General features: G+C 30.4%; 1 protein-coding gene across 3 annotated transcripts in view; it reads left to right on the top strand.

Annotated features, from left to right (window-relative positions):
• dsd (attractin-like protein dsd) overlaps positions 1–25152 on the top strand; it is a 216022-nt gene that overhangs the window by 129754 nt on the left and 61116 nt on the right. For 2 of the 3 annotated variants that reach the window (XM_075376983.1, XM_075376991.1), the window contains exons 12-14: positions 8175–8361; positions 12593–12745; positions 15163–15346. In XM_075376983.1, coding sequence (XP_075233098.1) covers positions 8175–8361; positions 12593–12745; positions 15163–15346 — 524 coding nt within the window. The remainder of the gene's footprint in view (positions 1–8174; positions 8362–12592; positions 12746–15162; positions 15347–25152) is intronic. The other variant, XM_075376990.1, reaches the window with a different exon arrangement.

Consider the following 25152-nt stretch of genomic DNA (forward strand, 5'->3'; position numbering starts at 1 on the left):
CACTTTTGTGCTCGATTGAAAGTCGTATTGAGAGTCGTCTGACGCAAAACGTTGTTATCAGTTGCATTAATTTCATGTTGAATGTTCACCTTCAGTTCATCAATATTGTGGAGATTAGATGCTACTTAGTCTTTAAGTAGCCCTAAAGGAAAAAATCCAAGTAGACAACTCTGGGGAACATGTCTTCTGCTGACAGTTCGTTTCCTGTCTCCTTCAGTTGTTGCACAATTGTAATGTGGATTGGGTTTCATTTTAATTCATGAAGAATTTTAAAACTAGGTGTGTATTTAACACCAGATTGTTGGGATAATGTGGGTAGTAATTTTTTTGGACTGACAGAAATTTTCCTTCCAATATCGACAGTGGCCTGTGGAGTCCTAACAAAAAGAAGGTTGGTTAGTTGTCTGTTTCGTTTTGCATTTGAGACCGAACCTGTTGTGTGCCTTTTTTTTTAACTAAATCGTGTATTGGGAAATAAATTAGGCATTAGGAAATTTTTCAACAAATACTTGACGTGGCTATTCAAACAATCCAGAACGAATATAGGGCTCAGCTATAGCTATCCTGGATTGAATAAGAAATTTTACACAAACACAACTGCACTCAGAATACTGCACTGCAGCAAAACATATACTGCACTGACACGTAACACCTGACAAATGACAGCAACAATCGATAGTAACATATATACATCCACTAGTCATGCTAGTTGTCTGAAAGTCTTTCATAAGTAGTGTTAGGTAGCGGTTTCATTATGGGTTTGGTTTTTTGTTGCTCATCCTGTATTTGAATGTGAGTAGATGTGCATGTATATTTTTTTAACCAAGTAGAGATCATCATCCAGCAACCATTGTTTGAGGTTTGCTTAACAGCTTTTGCCTTTTTATTTTGTACATATGATGAAGTATGTTGAACAGTGTATTGAATCAAGTTCTACCAAAAGCTTGATGATACCAGAGTGAAACAGTTTATAAAGTTAAGCAGGCTCTTGGGAACTAAACTGATTGATAATAGAAAATCATTTGCTAATCCTGTTCAACAATTTTAGCAGATGATGTTTTGAATGCTCATATCAGCTGTAAAATTTTGCCAAAACTGCTTTTGTTTGAACAGAAAGAGATTTGTCTTGACATTGTACTGAACATAATGCAGTGTACCAAGGGAGATCCTAATGTCCTTAAGACTGTAATAACTGGTGATAAATTTTGGGTGTTTGGGTGGGATCCAGAGACCAAACCTGAAGTCTTCATACTAGAAGTTTCATCACTCCCAGCACTGAAGAAAGCAAAACAAGGGGGAGCAAAGTGAAAGTGATACAAACTAATCTTTTGGCTTCTGTGGAATTATCAATTATGAATAGGAATCAGTAGGTCAAATTGTCAACAAGCCTTATTATCTATAAATTCTTAATGACAGGTCATCGTGAAGTTCTATGTCCTCCCAGTTACTTTCAGAATTGTATCGTTGAAGATATCAACAATTATAGGCTGAATATAGGTATTTCTGCAGAGAGATAGTCTTTTATGCAGTAATGATTTTCAATTTTTTGAACATGATTTTTTTTTTTTACATATTTCTTCCATAAATCATGACACACACAAAATGCATAGTTTATATATAGGGATCCCTGATCATATCTTTGTTATATACTTTTATCTACATTTGATCAGTTTGTATTAAATATTTTATTTTTTCTGTAGGTGCAAATTTATAGACCTAGAAAAGGCTTTCGATAACGTAGATTGGAATAAAATGTTCAGCATTTAAAAAAAATTAGGGTTCAAATACAGAGATAGAAGAACAATTGCTAACATGTACAGGAACCAAACAGCAACAATAACAATTGAAGAACATAAGAAAGAAGCCCTAATAAGAAAGGGAGTCCGACAAGGATGTTCCCTATCTCCGTTACTTTTTAATCTTTACATGGAACTAGCAGTTAATGATGTTAAAGAACAATTTAGATTCGGAGTAACAGTACAAGGTGAAAAGATAAAGATGCTACGATTTGCTGATGATATAGTAATTCTAGCCGAGAGTAAAAAGGATTTAGAAGAAACAATGAACGGCATAGATGAAGTCCTACGCAAGAACTATCGCATGAAAATAAACAAGAACAAAACAAAAGTAATGAAATGTAGTAGAAATAACAAAGATGGACCACTGAATGTGAAAATAGGAGGAGAAAAGATTATGGAGGTAGAAGAATTTTGTTATTTGGGAAGTAAAATTACTAAAGATGGACGAAGCAGGAGCGATATAAAATGCCGAATAGCACAAGCTAAACGAGCCTTCAGTAAGAAATATAATTTGTTTACATCAAAAATTAATTTAAATGTCAGGAAAAGATTTTTGAAGTGTATGTTTGGAGTGTCGCTTTATATGGAAGTGAAACTTGGACAATCGGAGTATCTGAGAAGAAAAGATTAGAAGCTTTTGAAATGTGGTGCTATAGGAGAATGTTAAAAATCAGATGGGTGGATAAAGTGACAAATGAAGAGGTATTGATTGATTATTGAGATAACCACATTCTTTCAAAGCCATCCTTGTTACATTAGGCATTTATTTTCCATTGGTAGCGTCCACTCCTCTTTGATTTTGGTCACATTATGTTTCATCTCTGTAAAAGATTTGTAACCACTTTCAGTTGAAACCAATTGAAGAAATCAGTACGTTTCTTGTTGAAGTGAAATTCAAACTTTTTATTAGGGATGTTTTAACACTTGTCATTGTCCTACAAGTTTGATTCAGGTCTCTCAATTGTTAGTAAGATTTTTGGCAAAAAAAACCTCATGAGTGGCTCAGCAAATGACTTCAGTTATGAATTTATCTACTTTTTATTTAATGATGTTTAAATAAATAGAAAGTTAACCCAAATACAAATAATAACTAGTCTGGAAGAAATTCCATAAATTCAGCTGTATTGTACATCTTTTAATCATTAAAAATTAGCAATAGTTTGATTTACTTTTTATTTTAAAGAAATTAGTACTATATACTACATTAGTGTATATAGCCCAACTTTCATTAAACTGTAAAAAATTATTTTTCTACATAAAACTTTATAATAGTTAGCAAGAAATAGCCTTCTTACAGAAAAGAAGTTAAAAAAAATTGTTAGTTAAATAAAAGAAATAGATTTTAACTAAATTATAAGGTACTTACGTATTAACGCCACCACAGCTACAGCTTTATTTAAAAACAAAGTTGTCAATCGGATTTCAGTGGAAAATGGGCCGAAACAGATTCAAACCAGAATATAAATGGTTATTTATATTTATTTATTTTATAAATATAATTTAACCAAACTTAACGTACGTTAGCTTCGCTCGCTAACCTTGACTAATTAACACCTATTATTTAAATAATTGACTATTTATTATTTAAATAATCAAATTGCAATAATTACTGAATTTATTAAATAAATACTCAAAAAATTACGGTGTTAATAATTAGTCAAGGTTAGCGAGCGTAGGTTAAGTTTGGTTAAATTATATTTATAAAATAAATATTTATTTATTGATGTTAAACTCTATATCGGTCCATTTTCTACCGAAATCCGATTGACTACTTTGTTTTTAAATAAAGCTGTAGCTGCATTGGCGTTAATACGTAAGTACCAATTATAATTAGCTTATAAAGTATTTAATTGGAAAATAATTGATAGTGTACAAGTGAGTGATTAAAGAGTTGAAAATCCAATTTTAATTAAACAAGATAGAATTACATATTCAAAAGAATACTTATTTATATAAAAAAAAGAAATATGTATGTCATGTTTTTATTTTTTTTTAAAGTAAAGACTGTTTTGATATAAAAAAAAACAAGCAATCTTTTTTTTGAAAAAAATTATATTCACCTGAATGCCTGGATCTTAATCTATGATTCTACATAATTTCCCCCTATATTAAGGCACTGTTATTGTGTGATTAGATTCTGCATTCCAGCTTCATAGAAATCTGCTGCCTGAGGTGATAACCATTACTGAACAGCTTTTTTGTCATCATCGTGACACTGACCAAGGTACTGCTTTAAATGCATGAACAAGTAGTGCTAATCACTGGCTGCCAGGTCAGGACTACATGTTGGGTGATCAATTTATTCCCTGCCAAATGACAAGATGAAATCTTGGTGCAATGAGCCACGCATGGCCAAACAATGTCACGAAGCAGCATGGTTCCTGTGCTGAACATGCCACGCCTTCTGTTTTGGATCTCACAATATGTCTCTCCACTTATTGTTTCACCCAAAAGTAAAAATCATCAAGCAACAGCTCCTGTCTATCCCAAAACACAATGCACATGATTTTCTGGGTTAGCATTGTTTGCTGGAACTTTACTTTCTTAGGAGATGTTGAGCATTACCATTCCATGGACTGTTGTTTTGAGTCCGGTGTAATGTTAGACACCCATATCTTGTCACCAGTAGCAATTAAAAATGAATCGCTTACATCACTGTATCCAATGAGAAAATTCAAACCACTGGCACAACGTTTGTTTTTGTGCAACTCAGTCAGCATTTTTGGTACCCAGTGTTAGCATAACTTTCTGATAATTTAAGTGTACAGACACAATTTCATAGAGAATACTTTGTGAAATTAACAGAAATTTATTACTTAGTTATGAAATCATTCTATTCTCATTGACATTTTCATTAATTCTCTGGTCATCAGTAATGACAGATGGTCGCCAACTCCATGCCACATTGTGTACTTTGTACAGGCCTCTTTAAATGCCCTAATCCATTTTCTCACCATTCCATCACATCTAGCATTATCACTGTAGACTTGGTGATGAATTTTGACCCTTTTTGTAACACTTGCATTTAAGGAAGCAATTACAGCATTTGGTGTAATTCATAGGCATTTAAACACACTCAGGAAACTGTAAACAAAGACTAACAATCTTGTAATGGTTTCTATAGCAAGCCAATAGATGTATTTATTCAGTCCAAAAGCACATTAAGGTAGGAGCCATGCTGCATCGGTCATATATTAAAACGGTACTAGCTTAAAAGACATACATTTGTGCATATGTGTGTGTGTGCAGGGCGCGCGCGCATTGTGTGTATAATAACTTTACTGTTATTATAATACATACAATTTGGCAACCTGTTATAAACTACATATCAGAAAAAATAAAAAATGGAATTAGTAACAAAGCGATTAACACTTTTTTAACAATGAAACAATTAAATTTATCTTAAAAGATCTGGGTTTATCAGTATGTTTTGTCAATTTAAAGTAACACTGAATGAGCCTTGTGTTATTTGTTCATGTAGATTCAAAGATAATTTACAAATTGAATAAAAATTCAAAAATGATTGAAGATACTGATATGAAATTTCATAGGTGACAAGTTAATAGAATTGGTAAATAGCATGTGTTATCTATGTAGCAGTTATCTTGTATAAAAGTTTGAGTATAGTTGATTTAGCGATTGTTGGTAAAAACCAATTAGCATCAACTTATACAACAGAAAGCTAAAAAAAGTTGTATTTTCGTTCTCATTTTAAAAAAATTAAGTTTAATATTATCAAACGCAGAATAGAATAATGTAACAGGTGACATGGATATAAATTGAAATTAGCTGGGATGGTTTTATTCAGTTCAAAGTAAAGTACACCTATTTTCTGCAATGGCAGTAGATAGTAGTTTGAATCTTGGTGTGTATTTTGTTAAACATATTTCTTATGAATACATTTGTATTATTTAATACTAACAAGGATTTACGTGATCCAGTCTGTGACACAGGTCATGATCATGTTCTACCATCATTCATTTAATCTGAGTCAGAAAAATTGTTCCCAGATTAATTTATATTACCATATATATGTATATAAAATACAATTTTTATAACTTTTCACATACAGGAAAGATCATCTGAAAATTTTTAGATAGGTAATGCTTCCCCCATTACTATTTCATGTTAAAAGATAGAATGAAATTCAGTGGTTTGTGAACTTTACTGTAAATTTTATTAAACTGTTATTGCTGCAATGTGCTAAGAAAACATTAAACGTTGAGAATAATAAAAAATATACATATGTAGTTAATGTTTTTTCTAAACCATGAAAAAACTATTGATGGGAATATGTAAAAGAAGTTAAAAGTTATATATTTAGATTTTAACAGTTATTAATTTTCTCACATAATAATTTTATAATAATTCAAGGTCACTAAATCTTTCAACTGAAGAATGCTGGGGAAGGAGTAAAGGAGGGCCTAGACAGTTTTACTCACTTCATAGAGGTTATGAAGAAGAATAGTAAAGGCATACAAATTCTTGTTATTCTATTAATTTAAAGGAAAGAAGTAATTTCAGTTATAATTAAAAGAAAGCTTGAGTTGTTAAAGGATCCCTAATCGATTTCACATCATTTAGGTTTTTGTATGTGCTTTTGAAGAATATTAGTTGCAAATAAAGTTATTTATTAGGAAATATTCGTTAAAATGTTAATAATTAGATTTATATCATAAGAATAAAAATAAAATCTAATTATATGTTTGTTGATTGTATTAAAATGTACAGTTGTGATTCATTCATATTAACAATTACATTGTGTTGGTATGTTGTATATTGCATGATTTTTAGGAGCTTGATGTTACAGGTCTTAGTCACATAATTTTTTTTATTTTTTCAAAGAAGAAAAACCAGACAAAGAAACTGCAAATTCTCAAACATATAATCAAAATAAATATTATGTTATCTTAACACCATAAGAAATAAATCCAAAAAAAAATTAAATGATAAAAACCCAATCTAAACATATTTTAATTTGTGTTTGTAAATAACTCAATTATTTTAAAAAAAAGAGCATAAAAAGAGGTTTCATTTTCTGAATTTATTTCACATAAGATATATTTACTGTTCCTTTTGATATTTTAAAACAATTGAAACATTTTTTGAGAGTGATATTGGAACTTGAGGGACAGAGAACATTATTGCTTATTAACTTAATTGACTTGTACTATTATTTCCAACTGTTATCAATTATTATTTTCCAATTGTTTCCTATATTACCTAACTATAGTAAAGTAATAGTAATTAGTCCAGTTACTTAAATTACTGATAAAGCTGTACCAAAATGTATTGAACACTTCTTTTTTTTATAACTTCTTACCAAAGGTAAAGGATATTGAAATTTTATCAGAGGGAAAAATAGTACAGTATTTTTTACGTTTTATAATGTAGTTAATGTTTTCTAACTCCTACAGATTTTCTTCAAATAAATTGAAGCACATATTAATAAAGTACAAAAGGACTAGCTTTAATTGAATGATTTTTAATATTATATAAGATCTGGTTCATAAAATATTTCTCAAAACAACCTTTTTCTTTTATAAATAATATAACATTAAATGTATTATAAAGTTAGACGTTAAAAAACCTTGAAGTCTTTCTAAATGAAATGATTACAAGTGTGTTAAATTAAAAGCTGATTTGTTTTATTATATGATAGATTTGAAAACAGTATTGTGTGAAATATTTCCATTCTTCCATCAGTTGAAAGTATTAAGTACCTGTTCTCTTGTCTTATAATGGTAGATCCTTTCAATTGGCTTATTATTTATTTTATTTTTTTTTTATTGGCAATTAGTCTGATGACCAGTTATAGCTAACTCCTCCCAAAACAATACTGCTCTGCTGTGGAGGTCAGTTATTGAATTGTTTGCCATCTATATAATAGTAAACTGTAAAACACTTTTCATATTAAATAAATAAATAACATTTATAATTTGCAAAAAAAATTAAAACCTCATTTTTTATTCACTTATTACTGTCAATACTACCTATAACATTTTGTTCAGTTGTGTTGGCTAGTCAGTTAAGCAAAATGTTACATAGAATTTAGAGAGATTTAAACTGTTTTTTTTTCCTCTTATAACATTGTTCTAAATTTGGTGATGTTTTTTTTTTATAATTACTAGGTTTAAATTCATAGTTTATGAATTTGTATGTAGTAATATTTTTTTTTTTTTTGAGGCTGAAATTTAATGAAATATAATTCTGAAGAATAGTTGTAAAGGAACTGGTATTTTCTCATTTACTCTTATTGAAGTGCATGTCTGGTGAATCACCGAAAATGATTGATTATAAAATATAAACATCACTGTTCATAAATTTAATTTTGTGATCTTGTTTGTTAGATCATTTTTTTATTGTTTATTTCAGTAGGTGTCCCGAAGAAAGTCGATCAGCCGTTGCTGCTGGCATTGTAGCATGTTCATTGCTACCCGATTGTACATCTTGTGTTCATACATCATTAGGTTGTGGTTGGTGTCCAATTTCTGGTATCTGCACTCATGATCAGAAGTGTAAAGAACCAATTCCAAATACCCAGAGCTTTAATGCGGTCAGAGTAAGTTGTGTATCATATTAATCTTTATAATTACAAATTACCTTAGGAAACTTCTTTCTTATCAGTTCCAGTTAATTAAGTGTTTCAATTTGATGAGCTTTTCAGTTTATTACTCATGCATTACAGTTTTGTTCCTTGAAAGTTCTTTTTATGTAACTGCTATTATTGTAAACTAATCTGTAGACTGATTTTGTGTGAGTGGTTCAAAAATATTTTATCTTTTTTGAGGCCAGAAACCTGTAAGACGTGAATGAGACTCATATGTGAAAGTAGTTGACCTTATTGCATGTGTTTTACATTTGATAACCAACTTGGTTGAGTCATTAGCTGCCGCTTGGCTGTAATTTGTAGCTGTGTATAATGTATGACATCTTATTTTCAGATTGTAGGGATTCATGAACTGCATATTTTTACCATGATGTAGGCTTGGTAAAAACCTAGAAAAATATATTATTCATTGGATTAATATAGTGTGCATTGGATATACTGTATATTAAAAAGAAAATTGTGTATGCTATTCAAGACATCATAATTACCTGACATCATAATCTTTGAAGTCATAGTTATCACACTATGCCATATTTTTAATGTCAAGAAGGTTCCCTTTCCATTTACATTGAAACAAATTTAAACATGAATTCACAGGCACTTGCCAATGTCCAAATCATCCAGTAAAACATCATATCTTGAATCATTGCTTGTTTCATAATCATTAGCTATTTCTAGGATGTAAACTGATAATTCCAAATATTTTTCTCTGTGATATCTAGCTTTCATCTTATTGATAGTTTACAAGTATGCTGATCACTATCAACTGGTTAAAACTTTTTTTGAGTCTGTGAAACCCTTACAACATTAGCCAGAAGCTGATTTTATCAATCATTTTACATTAGCAAATTTAGTGTATGCAGTATTAAAAAAAAATCCACAATAAATGTTAATAGCAAAAATGTTTGTCTGTGTTGTATTACTAGTGGTACTGACACTAAAAGTGACTGTCTTCTCTGAGGAGACTGGAAAACATTAGGCCCGTTGAACAGTGACAATTCTCACCTCTTGGTTCTTTAGGTTTCTGAGAGAAAAAATTTGGTTGGGTATTTTTTTCTAATATAGTTGCAAATTGTAGTTAATAAAAATATACAAAAGATATTCACTAAGTTTGGTTGAAGTCATTAATCGAAAGTATTTGCTTTCTATTTAGTCTCTCCAGTTCTGTTATACCTTCGTATATATCATTCACAGTAGCCAGAATTATTTTCATTCTTTTATACATAGTAGTACCAATTTTCCAAAGAAAGTACCTTAAAATGTAGTGTAAAACACCACCTGCCTTAACACTTTGAAACCTAAGCCATTATGTAATATCCCCAGAACCAGAATCCTAGGCATTTTAGGGATATTTTGAAAAAAATTATTACTATCTTCATTATAAACAGAAATTAATACGTCTTGTATGCTTTAAATCATCAAGACTTATTAATGAGTCTTACTACAGATTGAGATGACTGTAGTTTAGTAATCTACAAAAAACATAATTTTATTGTACTTAGAAAAAAAGTTACAATGGTTTGAATTTGATGAAAAAATTGTACAAAAAAAATTGTCTCCCATTTACTCCAAACACTATTTGGCTTCAATTTATTATTTCTTCTTAATTTATCTGTTTTACATTTAGCATATTTATTAGTTTCAGATTTGATGAATTTTACAGCTGACTTAGAAAAAAAAAATCTGTCTCATCTATAGCAGCTGTTGTGCCACTAAATTCATTGAAATCAGTCAAAAGGGGCTGATTGTCATCAAACAACCAACCCAGAAGCTCATCTGATTGCTTTGCAGACCCACAGCTTCTCTTTCTTTTGGTATTTTTATTGGCCTCAGGCTGAGAATTAGGTATAGATTTACCCTGATCAGGAAAATTTTGAGCAATGTTATACCTATTACAACATTACTATCACTGTCAGATAAATCTGCCTCTACTTCAAAATCTGGATCTTTATTCTAATTATCAGTTTCTCCTTTAGATCCAGAATCAAAATTATTTTATTTAGAATTTCAGGATGAATTTCATTTGAACTAATATTATTAATATCGGAATCTGAATCTGACAGAAGATCATTTATCAGGTTTATTGTTTTTGGATTGTCTACACGATAACATTCACGCATATTGAAAAAGTTTTTACTTAAATAATAAATATTAGAAATTAAAACAATAAACGCACCTGGAAAAATCAAAACATAAACTTACATTATAAAATATAATAGCATGTAAACCACAAATTAAACAACATTTTACTGGTGTAAAATATACTGATATTTTAGAAAACTAACTTATTAAAAAAAATAAAAGAACACCGTAATTCTTTCACTAATAAAACTAAACTTGATATATATAATATCAACGTGTTGATATTTTAGTGAAATATCAATATAAACACATGACATCATACACTGCCTCAAATGAAATGGCCATACCTAGCTTTTTGTTGGCAAGAAACACATGTTGAATAAAATTACATAGTTTCTAAAATATCTAACAGATTGCAGTATGAGCTAATCAAAACCGTTCAAAATGAACTAAAGATTTGTTATATGTATCCTATTCACAAGAATAGCCCGCATGTCGGTTGTAATAGAATTAAATGTAGAACACGGGCTATACATGGGTATAAGATTTGAAGTGTTAATATTGTGTAAGTGATATTTTAAACTTAAAAATTTTATATTTTTAATATCCCTGGTGTGTTGTAGATTGCGGGACTAGCTTTCACTTTACTATTAATAAAAAAAAGCCCACTTAGAAAGCAAACATGTGTTATGTTAGTAGGCTTGATTATGAACATGTTCATATGCTTACACAGTTAAGTGAATTATACAAATATTTTTAGCAGTCTATCTTTATTGAGTTTCATACATCCAGGAAATATTATCAGATTTTATTTTTGGGTGTGAAGTTAATACTCTTATTATTTTAATATTATAATAATGTGAAAATGATTTCTTACACAAGAATAGTGACTATTTATACAAGGGTTGTATGGAAAGTAATACCTGATCAACCACCTTTACTGTGTATGTGGCCCTTGCATGTCTGCCTAGTTTATGTAAGTTTTCATTTGTCTCTTTACACTAGTATCTATGTGTTTTTAAAAAGAAATAGAGATTTCTGCATATGTAGTTAGATCTGCGTTAAAAAGTTTTATTTATGTAAGAAATGTGCAACTTTGCAATATTCAGTCAGATCATGGAAGTGCATGGAAATATAATGGATGAACCATCAGTACAACAGTTATTTTAAAATTTTAATGGGAGGATCCTTTGTCATTATGGATGAGTTGCTATGTTGTGTTGACAAATTTATCTAACGGAATCTTTGTATTGCACAGAAATAGGTGAAAATGTTTCATTTCTTTTTCTCATCATTATCCGTGAAATTGTCACTGTTCATTTCAAGTATAGAAAAATTTGTGCAAGTTAGATTCCATACTATAAATGGCTTCAAGCTGCTGAGAAAACAAAACGGTTACTTGTAAAATGTAATTGAGATTTTTCCAATCATTTTGACTCATATCCCTGACCTGGCATAGAGTGACTATCATCTGTTTACCTTACTGAAAAACTTTTTATAAAAGCATTTTGAGAGTGATGGAAGACAAAGAAAACGGCGAATATTTAACTCTATGAACTGTGGCAAATGAAGGTGTTATGAGAATACAAAAACGTTTGCTAAGTATTATAATTGCTTAATATAAATGTGACTTCTATCATATGTTTATATTTTTATATTAAGTAAATTAAAGTTAGTTTATGTTAAGTGAAAGATTTTGTTTAAAATTGCTTGAGCTATTATGGCTAGTAGTGAATGATTTAATGTCATGAAACAAAACAATGGTGCTTGACTATAAGCTACCTTTTTAATATTGTAGTAGATGATGAGAAGCTATAATTGTTTTAAGTTATAATTGCTATAAGTGCAGTTATAATTGGTAACACTATTTATTTACAGACCATAGTAAATTTGCAGCAATTGATGTAGCCAAAGGAAGGGGTGTTACTTAGCTTTGTGATTCTGTCTCCTACCATAAAGAGAAACTTCTTGTAAAGGTATTACATAATAGTTTAGAAGACACAATAAATGTAACTGTTTTATTTGTAGTGACAGATAACACTTATTGGAAAGAAAGAGATGTAGAAGTATTTTATAATGCAAACCTAAAATTTCATTGCAGCCAATAACAAAGGTATATGAATGTGGTGTTGAAGATGAGCCATTCTGTCATCAGTTACATTCATGTCAAGCCTGTTCAGCTTATCCTCATTGTCACTGGCAGTATAATGGAGCTTGTAAATCAGTTGCTAATCTTTCTGTCGAGGAACAGCAGGTAATATACAATTAAAACATTTTGTTATTAGTTTAGATAAAATTATACAAAACTAAATTGTAACAAATTTTGTTTACAAATTATCGCCATAAGTATCTTATACTGTATAGGCTTATTATAAGAAGAAGATGGACTGTTATATTGTTTTATTTATCAAATTTTCCATCTCAAATAGTTTTTGTTACATAATCAATAAATTTTCATATACACACCTACCCTTCTTGGCAAATATACAATCAGTGTTCATTTTCTGACTTTAAATAATGAAACTCATGTTCTGTTATGGTAATAATTGCTTCCTTAATTTTTTTTTTCATAAAATATTTCAGGTAATTTCATGTAATTTTTATAAGTAAACAGTTAATCCATCCCCACAGGGGGTTAGAGCCATTTAACTGCAGATTTTTTATTCAAAGCTTGGCTATGGCTAATGAATGAATTAAAGTAAGAAATTACTTCATCTTGTTGGAAATAAATTTAATTACATTTTTGAGTTCAGTTAAGTCTCGAGTTTGGTTGACGAAAGCAGTTTAACATATCTGTTGTGATGTCAACAGGACCTTGGTCAACAGCGTGTTGCAGTAGATTTTAGAGCGAGGTTGGACTGTATGTGTTCATAGGTGATGAATGAAGACAACACAGTGTTGATTACTGAAGGATTGTTTAATTGTATACCGTCTTGGCAGTTTAAAATAATTTAGTAACATAACACTTGTAACTTATAACTTAACGTTAATAGCAAACATAAGCTAAATAAAACATAAAGTAATGTTCATCCGAACAAGAATTGAGGGAGTCCATCCAGACACGACCGTTTTGGATCAGACATGAGTGCAGATTGGTTTAAGATGCTACGTACAGTGCTCGAGGGAGCAGCTAGTGACGTAGAGTGGCGTGATGGTCTGACGACCATAGCTTGCTGTTGTGGGCACCCTAGCCAACACTAAGTTTCAGCACCTGATGACAAGAGGGGGTGAAAACATAACAATATCAAAATTAATAGTTAAATTAATATTTCCATTAATAGTTATTTGAATAATGAAAAAGCCTAATTACATGATATATCATTAATCCAGACCGAAGATTAATTTTACATTTGTCATGTACTTCTTAAAAATTAACTTGATACTTTTCAGATCCTTATATTCATGAATTATCTTTTAACACATATGTTAAGGTTAAAAGAAGTTTTATTTGTAAAAATTATATAATTTAAAAAGTATTCATTTTCACTTATTTCAACTAAACCAATGTTTTTCTATATCAGATTGTTTAATTCATTGCAGTACATGAATTTTATATTCATGTAAATACGTCCTTTTTTTTTAGAATTTAGAACTTTAAAAATAGTTGTTTCTTTTTTTTTTTAATTTGTAACTCAAGGCTTTTGACATAGGAAGTAACCAAATAAATGTTTTTGCAAGTCATGTAATCTAATATAAGTAAAACCATTCATTTCATACAAATATACATTTTAAAATGACATTATCTGCTTGAAAAAATATTAATAGCCCTCATAATAACTGGAATGACAGTAATTTCAACATTACTTGCATTTAATTGTTGATTCTATTTCTTTTAAAGAAAAGGTCCTATTTTTCCTGAAAAAAAAAGACAGAAAAAGTTTCTTACTGCTAATGTGGAGTATACGAACCTTACAAGGTAATATAACAAATCAAGTCTTTACAATTAGATAATATCATAAAAATCATTTACAATTAGTTTGATATCCCATAATATAATTTATTTTTAGAACTTGGTGTATTTTTTATACTAACAAAGATAATTTTTCTACTTAGTCAAATAAAGGTTAGTAGCATCAATGATAACAATTATAGTTATTTTTTCTGTTGTGGCAGTTACTCTAGAAGTGTGCTTGTGTATAAATAACACACACATACACACACTCACATTGTTTTTGGTTTGAAAAGTAAATATTAGTTAAAGATTGTATGACATCTTTAATGGTTAACATTGATTTTTTAATCTCGGTGATTAAACAACTGAATTTTCTGTTCACTTGTCTTTTTAGTGATAAATATATTTAAGTCATGTTTTTTTAATGCTCATTTTCATTGCATGTTTTAAGCTGGAATTACAATTTAATTACAGAAATTCAGTTATTTGGTTGGAACTTATTTTTCCTAATGTTTGGTTCAGTGATTTAAACTATGTTAATAAAGTAACCTTTGTGTGATCTAAAAGTAATATAAATATATTGAAAAAAATAATGCAAATTCGATGACACAGTGTCTAAATATTAAAAAATGTGTTTCCAGAAGATCTATATATAATACATTAAATTTACTATTTGGTGATTTACTAAAGGTATATTAGTGTTTTTATTAGAGTAATGTAGGTAATACTTGTTACTAAACCAATAAAGGTAATTATTACTGTACATTTATTATTGACAGGAACCTGTGGTTTGTCCAAGTAGCTGTGCTCAGTTGACTTCATGTTTGAACTGTACTCAGGAAGAATGCATTTGGTGCCAGAATGAGGAACGATGTGTTGATAAGACTGCTTATACCGCATCATTTCCATATGGCCAGTGTCGTGAATGGACTACCCAGCAGCTGCGATGTCGATCAACATCTGGTTAGATAGGATTTTATTATGTTTTATCTATCTACATATTTATTGTAAATGAAACTTAAAACGTAATTGTACTTTTTACACTACTAAACATAAAATATTTGTAAGCAAACCTAAAAGTTATATTTTAAACTTACCTAGTGTTACGTTAAAAATATATTTTTATACATGTGTATACAAAGCCTTCAGTTTGAAACAACCTGTTGTACATTAGAAATTATAATTTTACTTTAATAGTAATAGTAATTATTATTATTATTATTATTATTATTATTATTATTATTATTATTAAGATCAGTTGTACATTTTTTCCATCACAATATAATATTTTTATTATTATTTATTTAACTATTGCATAATTAAGCTTTCAAATGTAAATTCATACTCAAAAGATAAAGGTGAATTTAAAAAAGGATATAATGTTAAAAACAGATATTTAATAACTAAACTCAAATAAATTGTTTCTACAATTAAAAGTCTTCTTAACATAGCCTACCAAGATAAGCTTTTACAAGTGCATTTATCCAAACCATATAATAGTAATTTTTTGCAAAACAACACATCTACTAATAAAGTGGACATACATCTTCTACCTTTATAGCATCCTTTCTATAGAGGTGATTATTTAGTGGTGGTTGGTTTGTTTTCGTTTTTTTTTTCACATTTAATGATTTCACATTTAACTATAAATATAATCTTTATAAAGTGTTTGTTGTTATAGAAAACAGTGTAAGATTGTTGATTTAAATTCCAGGTCAACCTAATATATACCATTTGATGTTATGAAATGTTTGTCTTTTCAATCCTATGAGTCCTCGCTGTTTTTCTTTTTTTTTACATGGTTATGATAATTTTTTTACCCATTACATTCCTAAAAAAACATTACCCAGATCACAGCATTATTTTCCAAGACTAATCCAGTCTTTAAACCATCTGACCTCTTTCCTGCTGCTTCACACATCAAACTGAAAGGGAGCCTTTAATTTGCTAGTTCAATGCATATAATTGTTCAATGTATATTGACTATGTATATTGTATATGGTAGACTATGTATATTGTATATTGTATGTACTATGTATATTGTTCATGGTAGACTATGTATCTCAGAATATTCCTGAAATTCCTAATATTTTTTTTTTATAAACTAAAAAGCTTCTAACTCATATCCATTATATCTCATTATAACCCATATATTGACTTATACATAACTTGAAATTTTATCCATTTCGAGGAAACGGATTATTATTCTTAAAAAGGTTACCCCAATACTATTTACTACAAGCTTTGATGTCATGATTTGCCCTACAGTGCAAGGAAAAAGACAAGAAAAAGTCATGAGTATAAATCTGAACTATTTATACATCCCACAATTCTCGATGGTTCTCCCCCAAATATCCACTTCCACTTTTTTCAACTTACCCACTTGTGAAAACCATTATCTTTGATTTAATTAGATTTTTAAATAAATTCCAATGATCTCAGTTTTGTTCTAAATTATTAATCTCTTCTAACTGGATTTTAGACTAAATCACAACATATGAGGTGTGTGAGAAAAGTAATGAGATTGGTAACACTGCAAGCGATCTGGCAATGCTGTGTCTACCAGTCTGTGCTAGACCGGTTTGTTCATCCCTTCCACATGCTCAGTACGAGTTTCAACTCCAACACATTATTTTTGACAGTGCCATCAGTGAAGTTGTGTTTTTGTTGTGTGTTACGAAAATGGAGCATTGGAATTTAGAGCAACGTTGTGCATCAAGTTTTGTGTTAAACTTGGAGAATCCGCGAGTGTGACTTTGAAAAGTTGAAACAGGCCTATGGGGAACATTGCTTATCAAGAGCACAAGTTTTCCACTGGCACAAATCATTTTTGGAAGGTCGAGAACACGTTGAAGATCACCCTCGCTCAGGGAGACCTTCAACTTCAAAATCTGATGAAAACGTTGGGCGTGTGGGGGTTCATGTGAGATCAGATCGTCATTTAACAATAAGGATGATGAGCGAACAATTAAATTTAAACACTTTCTCTGTACATAAAATTTTGACAGGCGATTTGGACATGCGAAAGGTTTGTGCAAAATTGGTGCCGAAAAACCTCATAACGGAATAGAAGGACAATCGAAGAAACGTGTGCGTTTATGTTCTTGAGAGGATTGACTGTGACCGAGAATTCATCAATTGTGTGATTACAGGTGATGAATCTTGGATATTTGAGTACAATCCTGAAACAAAGCGGCAAAGTGAAGAGTGTCACACTCCGTCATCTCCTCGACCAAAAAAATGTCGAATGAGCAAATCAAAGATCATTGCATTGTCATCATTTCCATCAGGGAATATTTTAATTCAAAACGCATTCCCGCAGTTCCTCAACCCCCCTATTCACCTAATTTGAGTCCTTGTGACTTTTCCTTTTCCGGAAATTTAAACATGTCTTAAAAGGACGTCATTTTGGAAATGGAGAACATTCAAAAGACTGTGACCGACCAGTTGAAGTTTTCCAGTGCTGCTACCAGGAGTGGGAACAACAACTCTGCCAGTGTATGGCTTCTCAAGGGAACTACTTTGAAGGGGATAATATTATTGTTTGAAAAAAATAAAAACTTTGATAAGTAAAAAGTCAGTCTCATTACTTTTCTTACGCACCTTGTAATTAGTGTAAAACATACCGTAGTCTTGTAGCCAGCTGTTCAGCTATAAATACTACTATCCCTTCTCAGAACAGATTTCCCATTACTTATGAATTATGTAAAAATAAAAATGCAAAGATTAATCAAATTTCTTTAGCCTATTAAATAACTGGAACCCATTCATCAGACCTTCTCAAACACATATATAAAACATATATCTGGTATCTTTTATATATAAAACATGCTTATAAATCTTATAATTTGTTACAGATATGTAAATTAAATAATTTATAAAAGAGATCTTCCCTAACAATACGGTTGAAAGCCATGTTAAAATCTACAAAAAAAAATGTATATATTTTACATTAGACATCAAAAATTAATAATACTAAGTAAATACATTTTCTGTGTAATAACACTTCCTTAAGCCTATTCATTTAGTTAGAATGTTATTTTTATTTACAGATTTCTCTGATGTATTAAGCAAGATTTCATAAGAGATTTCCCAGCTCATTGGTAAAAGATTTAGCATTACAATTAATAACAACTACTAAAACCAAAATGGCCTTTTTACTTCCTTGTATGACATAAAGGAAGTATTGTGATCACAAAAAATTTCAGATTTCAACGGAAATATCCATTTTGACCACCCCTGAATTCCATTTTGAATAGTTTTGGCGTGACATTGTACATACGTATGTGTCTCGCATAACTCAAAAATGATTATCTGTAGGATGTTGAAATTTTGGATTTAGGATTGTTGTAACATCTAGTTGGGCTCCTCCCCTTTTGATTGCAATCAACTGAACCAAAAGTATCAAAAAAAGCCCAAAATCAAAAAAACATTTGGATTTTTTACTTTTTCTTTACTGCAGTAATAAGCTCTCATTGAGAGATTTTCAATGATATATCGTAAGTGATACTTATTTACATTGGTTCCAGAGTTATAACCAAATAAAATTTTAATTAATGAAATATTTTGATCTTACAAGGGAAAGGCACATCCGTTCAAATCAGTCTTCACTACTTTTTTTTTAAATTTATTTCTTTTAACTTTTTTTTAAATTTAAATATTGGTTTATTAATAACTATTAACCCATGACTGTAAAACAAATTTTATTAATACGTAATTATTATTCAATAACAATAAAAAAAATATGAAAAAAAATATCTGAAGTTGTTAGTGAAATGAAATTTTATGTACTTTTAAAAGTGTGTATATGTAATTTAATAGGCATTATTACATATGTGTATTTGTAATAAATTTGTTTAAACATCCGATTATTTAATTTTTATTTGAAAATTATCATTTAAAATCGTATTATTTTTGGATTTTCTAGTTTAACTTCTGTTTAATTTTATTTAATTATTCTGGAATTTCTGTTTAATTTTATGTGCACTAAAGTTAACTACAGAGTGACTGAAAAATAGACCCTTACAAGAACAACATGTACATTGAGGCTTGCAAAAAATTCTTATCTTTTAGTTAATTATTCCTCGGATATTGTCAGACAATATTCTCCCTAAGTCTGAGTTGATCATCATTTAATTTGTTTTTTGTTGCTAATCATTTAATCACTCTGGTTTGATGTAATTCTTTTGATCTTAATTTGTGTACACGTTCTCTAGCTTTCAAATTTTCTCTCTCTTTATAATCATCATCCTGTCTTAGTCTTTTTATTCTTCCCTTGTTCTTAATATTTTCTTCCTCTTCAAATTCATCTTCTTATGTTTTTTTTTTAAACTGTATTTCTTCATGTTATCTTCCTTTTTCCTGCATGATTGTTTCTTTTTCATTTTCACCAAATAATCCAATAATAAAAACTGAACATTTTACATTGTAAGGTTGAGATTAACATTTATAGCCAGTATACAGGAGTTCACTAAACGGAATAGTTTAATTTTTATTTTTTATAACACACCAGAAATCTAAAACTTTTGTTAATCAGCAACTCACGAAGATACGAACAATACTGATCTAATAATACAAGTGATAAAGAGACTTCTACTCTATCCTAATATTTCATGTAAGATTGTTTAATTAATAATTGTATAAATATTTAATATTAATAAAAACTAATATTTCAGCAATTGTGTAACTGTCCACTTTATTGATGAATTGGAGGATCGTATCTCACTTTCAAATGAAATAAGTTTAAGTGAAATACAGCAAAAAATGTGTATATGTAATTTAATAGGCAAGCAAGGAAGATGTGGTACCCACATCAGATTTTTTATGTAGGAATAGTATGGTAGATTTTGCAAATGAAACTGGAACATTTCCACTTTAAAATAAAATTTTAAACTTCAAATTTCTGGCCTCCATGGTGCGAGTGGTATTGTCTCAGCCTTTCATCTGAAGGTCCTGGGTTTGAATTTTGGTCAAGCACAGCATTTTTCATACACTACATTTCCATATCCCACACACAAGCTGGGTGTCTTTTTATTTTTAACTAGTTATAAAACAGCTTTTAACACCCAAACCCACCGGTGTAGTGAGGGGGGGGATGAAGAATGCGTCTTCCCAAATCAGCTGATTTGGAAGTCGAGAGTTCCAGCGTTCAAGTCCTAGTAAAGTCAGTTATTTTTACATGGATTTGAATACTAGATCGTGGAGACCGGTGTTCTTTGGTGGTTGTGTTTCAATTAACTACACATCTCAGGAATGGTTGAACTGAGACCATACAAGACTACACTTCATTTGCACTCATACATATCTTCCTCTGAAGTATTATCTGAAAGGTAATTACCAGAGGCTAAACAGGAAAAAGAAAGTAGAACTCTTAACACCCACATTTCTATTCTCCTATCAAAAATGTTACCCTAAATAAATGACATTGTGTTAATTGATTGAAAATAACTACACAACCGGTTTAATTTCCGGATCGTATGAAAAATTGTTCACTCCAATTCATTCACACATTTCCAAAATTCAGTTCTATCTCTCACATTCCTCATACTCTCACAAGAACATTCAGAAAAATATTTTTTTTTTGACAATAGCAATGATGTGCAATTTTTCTGACATAAATGCATATTCTTGTTTATCTCTCATTTTCCCTAAACATATTAGGACACTTAATAAAGACATGCACATTCGCCCTCGTAAATTCATTATCAAACCATTCTTGTTGTCACACAAATCTTTTATGATTTATACTCAGTTTTATATATGAAACCAAAATAAAGGAAATGTAATCAAAAAGTAACACAAAACAAAGATCATTTGATAATTTACAAGCTCTGCCATATAATGAGTGTTTTTTTTTTTTAGAGTGATATAACTTTGAATTGAAATAAATACATAAAAAATAAGTTTGAAGCCAAGATTGTTTTTATCTGAAAGATAACTTTTGTCATTTATTTTTTGAAAATAATTTCCAGCATATGTCTACCACAACTAGCTTTGATTAACCGGATTTGATCAGTCCAATTATGAGCCACTTCAAGTAATTGGGGACGTATTTAGTTAATTACACGAGTTATGTTTGCTTCCAAAGCATCAATTGTTGCTGCTTTATCAGCATAAACCAGAGACTTCACATTTCCTTAAAGAAAATAATCCACTGGCGTTAAGTCACATGATCTTCGAGGCTAACTGGAACATGTCGTGAAATAATTTTGTCATTAAATTGTTGTTTCAATTAATCGATTGTTTCGGCAGCAGTAGGAGGTGTGGTACCATCCTGTTGAAACCAAAACAGTTGCAGCCCAATGTCATGCAAATTTGGAAACAAATAATCATTGATCTGTAACAATCACCATTGTCAGTAACATGCGCTTCGGCCTCATTATTTTTTTTTAAGAAATAAGGGCTGATGATGCCTCCACCATGTAACCCACACTATACAGTCCATTTTTCTGGATGCAATGGAGACTCGTAAATTTCCTGAGGATTGGTCTTGCTCCGTATATGGTAGTTGTGCTTGTTGACATAATCATTTAACCAGAAATGAGCTTAATCGCTAAACAAAATTTTTTGATAAAAAAGTGTATCAGTTTCCAATTGATTTAGGCACCATTCACCAAACAAACGATGCTTATTATGGTCTTATGGCTTCTATTCTTGTACCAGTTGCATCTTGAATGGGTGTAGACCAAGATCTTAATGTAAAACTTTCCATGTAGTGGATGGACAAAGTCCAAGTTGTTGAGAACAGTGACGAATAGATGCATTCAGATCTTCTTCAACACTACCACTGACAGTATCGATATTTTCGTCTGTACATACAGATCTTTGTCTTGTTGGTTTTTCATTGAGTAGAGTAAATGTTTTTCGAAATTGTCTCAATAGTTCGACAAGTAAGTTCTGATGGATGATTATGTGCATCATAAAAATTACAAAGTGCTCAATATGTTTGGCAAACAGAAGATTCGTTTTGGAAATATATTTTGACAATTAGTAAACGTTGCGGCTTCAGTTTTTCCATGATCATTTGCCAGTGCTCGCTGATCTGAAATGACAAAACAAAACAAATGACAACTATCTCTATCAAAAGTAAAAGTTCTTCACTAAAAAAAAAAAAAACCACCTGTTATGAGGTGTGACTGAAATGTAATGTATGCTGAAATATTATGGGAGAAAAAAAGATGCACAAAGCGATAGATGCCGCTGTCTTTAATTCCTCTTTAAATCCTGTTTACTCATGCACTCTCATTTTCTGTTAGTCGCCATTGTTACAGTCAAGTATGCCTGTTATGTCAGTGCATCTGTAGTACTGTGCAGCGATTGAATATTTACAGCAGAAAAAGTGAGTAACTTTCATCATCATCTGAAAGCCATTTATGCTGATGAAACTGTTAATCAAGGTACTGTAAGTAGGTGGGGCAGTATAAATTTGTGCATTAAAGTTGTTAAAGAGAATGTTGAGGATGAACCTCACAGTAGTCAACCATTTCTGTCACTGATGTGAAACACCAAAAGAAGGTGGATGAATTGATTCAAAATGACTATCACATCATACAACAATACATCTCTACTTAGATAGGCATATCGAAAGAATGGATAGGACACATTGTTGCACAACTGAGCTATCATAAAATCTGCTCACCATGAGTGTCATGCAAACTCATAGAAAATTACAAACAGTGAAAGGAATAAACACATTTGTTTATATTTTCAAGATTGACTTAAATTTATAAAAACACTATACAGATATTTCAATTCCAATGGAGTCATCTTCAATAGTATAACATAAACAAAATAATAACAATTTTAACGTAATAAACTATCAGTATTTTTGAAACATGGAAAGTGAACATGTAGCTTCTGCAAATTAAAAGTGTGTAAGTGTATGAGGGTTATCTGAAAAGTTTTGAGCCTAACATAGAAAGATGTACTTTTTCTGTGAAATATAGTTTTATTTTTCAACAAAGTCTCCTTTCAAGTCAATACACTTTTTCCAGTGATGCTCTAACCTCTTTAACCCTTCCAAATAGTGGCTGGTGTCTTTCTCCACAAAATGGCCATTTATGTATGCTATAACCTCCTCGTCTGATGAAAATCTCTTTTCTCAAAGTGAAACTTTAAGGTTAAGAAACAAGAAAAAGTCACTTGGGGCCAGATCTGGTGAATATGGTGAGTGGTCAACCAACTCAAAGTGTAGTTCGTGAATTTTAGCCATGACGACCATCGAAATGTGAGCAGGCGCATTGTCTTGATGGAAAAACACTCTTTTCTTCTTCAAATGTAGTAGTTTTTTGCAATTTGTGCCTTCAGCTTGTCAAATAATGATCTGTAATACTGTCCTGTTATTGTTTTACCCTTTTGAAGGTAATTGATAAACAAAATTCCATTACTATCCCAAAAAACAGTTGCCATCACCTTCCTGGCCAATGGAACCATTTTCGCTGCTTTTTTTAGAATAGGTTCATCCTTTTACCATCCACTGTTTTGACTGTTGTTTTATCTCAGGAGTGTAGTGATAGATCCATGTTTCATCTAGAGTTATGAATCGACACAAAAAATCTGACTCATTTTGCTTAAACTGCTCCAGCAAGGCCTTGGAAATGTTCATTCAAATGTGTTTTTGATGAAACGTGAGCAAATGCAGCACCCAACGCGTAGATAGTTTACATATATCCAATTCTTCAGTCAATATTTGACAAACACATTCATTTGATGTGTTCATAGCCTCTGCTATCTCTCTAACCTTAATTCATCGGTTGTCCAGTTCCATTTGGTAAACGTTTTTGCTGATCAGTGGTAGTTGCAATTTCACACTAGCAGTATGAAATAATAATTCATCCCCTCATACATTGAGATGTAATTAAAACTTCATTCCCAATCTTGAAATGGAAAAATTCATTAAAACTCAAAAATTACCCTTCTTAGTTAGCGTTGACAATTCAGTACCTTCATTGCTGGTTCCCAATGTAAGTAATAGTATTAAACAGTTTCTTAAAATTATTTATTAAACTTCCTGCTGGAAAAATTTCTGAGTGGTAGAAATATCATGGTCTCTAATATACTGATAAAAACTGACAGCTTATCTTTTAAGCCTGCAACATAATATGATAATATTTTTATACTATTTACACCATCAAAATTAACAAACCTAACAGTATTTTTACTTTTAGCATAATCTGAATTTCCATAATTCAAAACAAAACCACAATTAACTTCAGGGTGCGTGAAATCACAGGACCTTTATTTTTTCCAGAAACCAACATGTGCACTATTTCTGGTCTCATTTTTACACTGAACACAAAAATCAGTAATACATTTTCTCCATCCTTTTATTTTAATCCTCTGAATTAATCTCCCTAGAGCAATTTTCTTTACCAATTAGCTAAGTTGCAACCTACTGTTTTGTATTTTCAGTTGGTGTATTTCCTGTTTCAATTCAGAATTTTCCATAGTTACTTTCTAACTTCCTCTACAATTGCCGTAATGTCTCTTTTATTTGCCAAAGCAGAAATCTTAACATTGTCAGATTTCCCATTTGTTTCATAATATCCTCCTCCATGTTCATCAGAGATGACAATTTTTCACCAGCATTATTTACATAATTTTCACTTGACTACACCTTTTTTTTTTTAAGTTTTTTCCAGTTGTTGTGAACTTTTTAATTATGTTGGTTACTCATCTTTTTATTGTTTTATAAAGAAAAGCAATTCTTATTTTCTATGACGTGAATATTCATGAAAAATAAATATTGGCACTATAAACAAATAAAAATT

This window comes from Lycorma delicatula, chromosome 1 (genome assembly GCF_047948215.1).
Source record: "Lycorma delicatula isolate Av1 chromosome 1, ASM4794821v1, whole genome shotgun sequence".
Taxonomy (NCBI): Eukaryota; Metazoa; Arthropoda; class Insecta; order Hemiptera; family Fulgoridae; genus Lycorma; species Lycorma delicatula.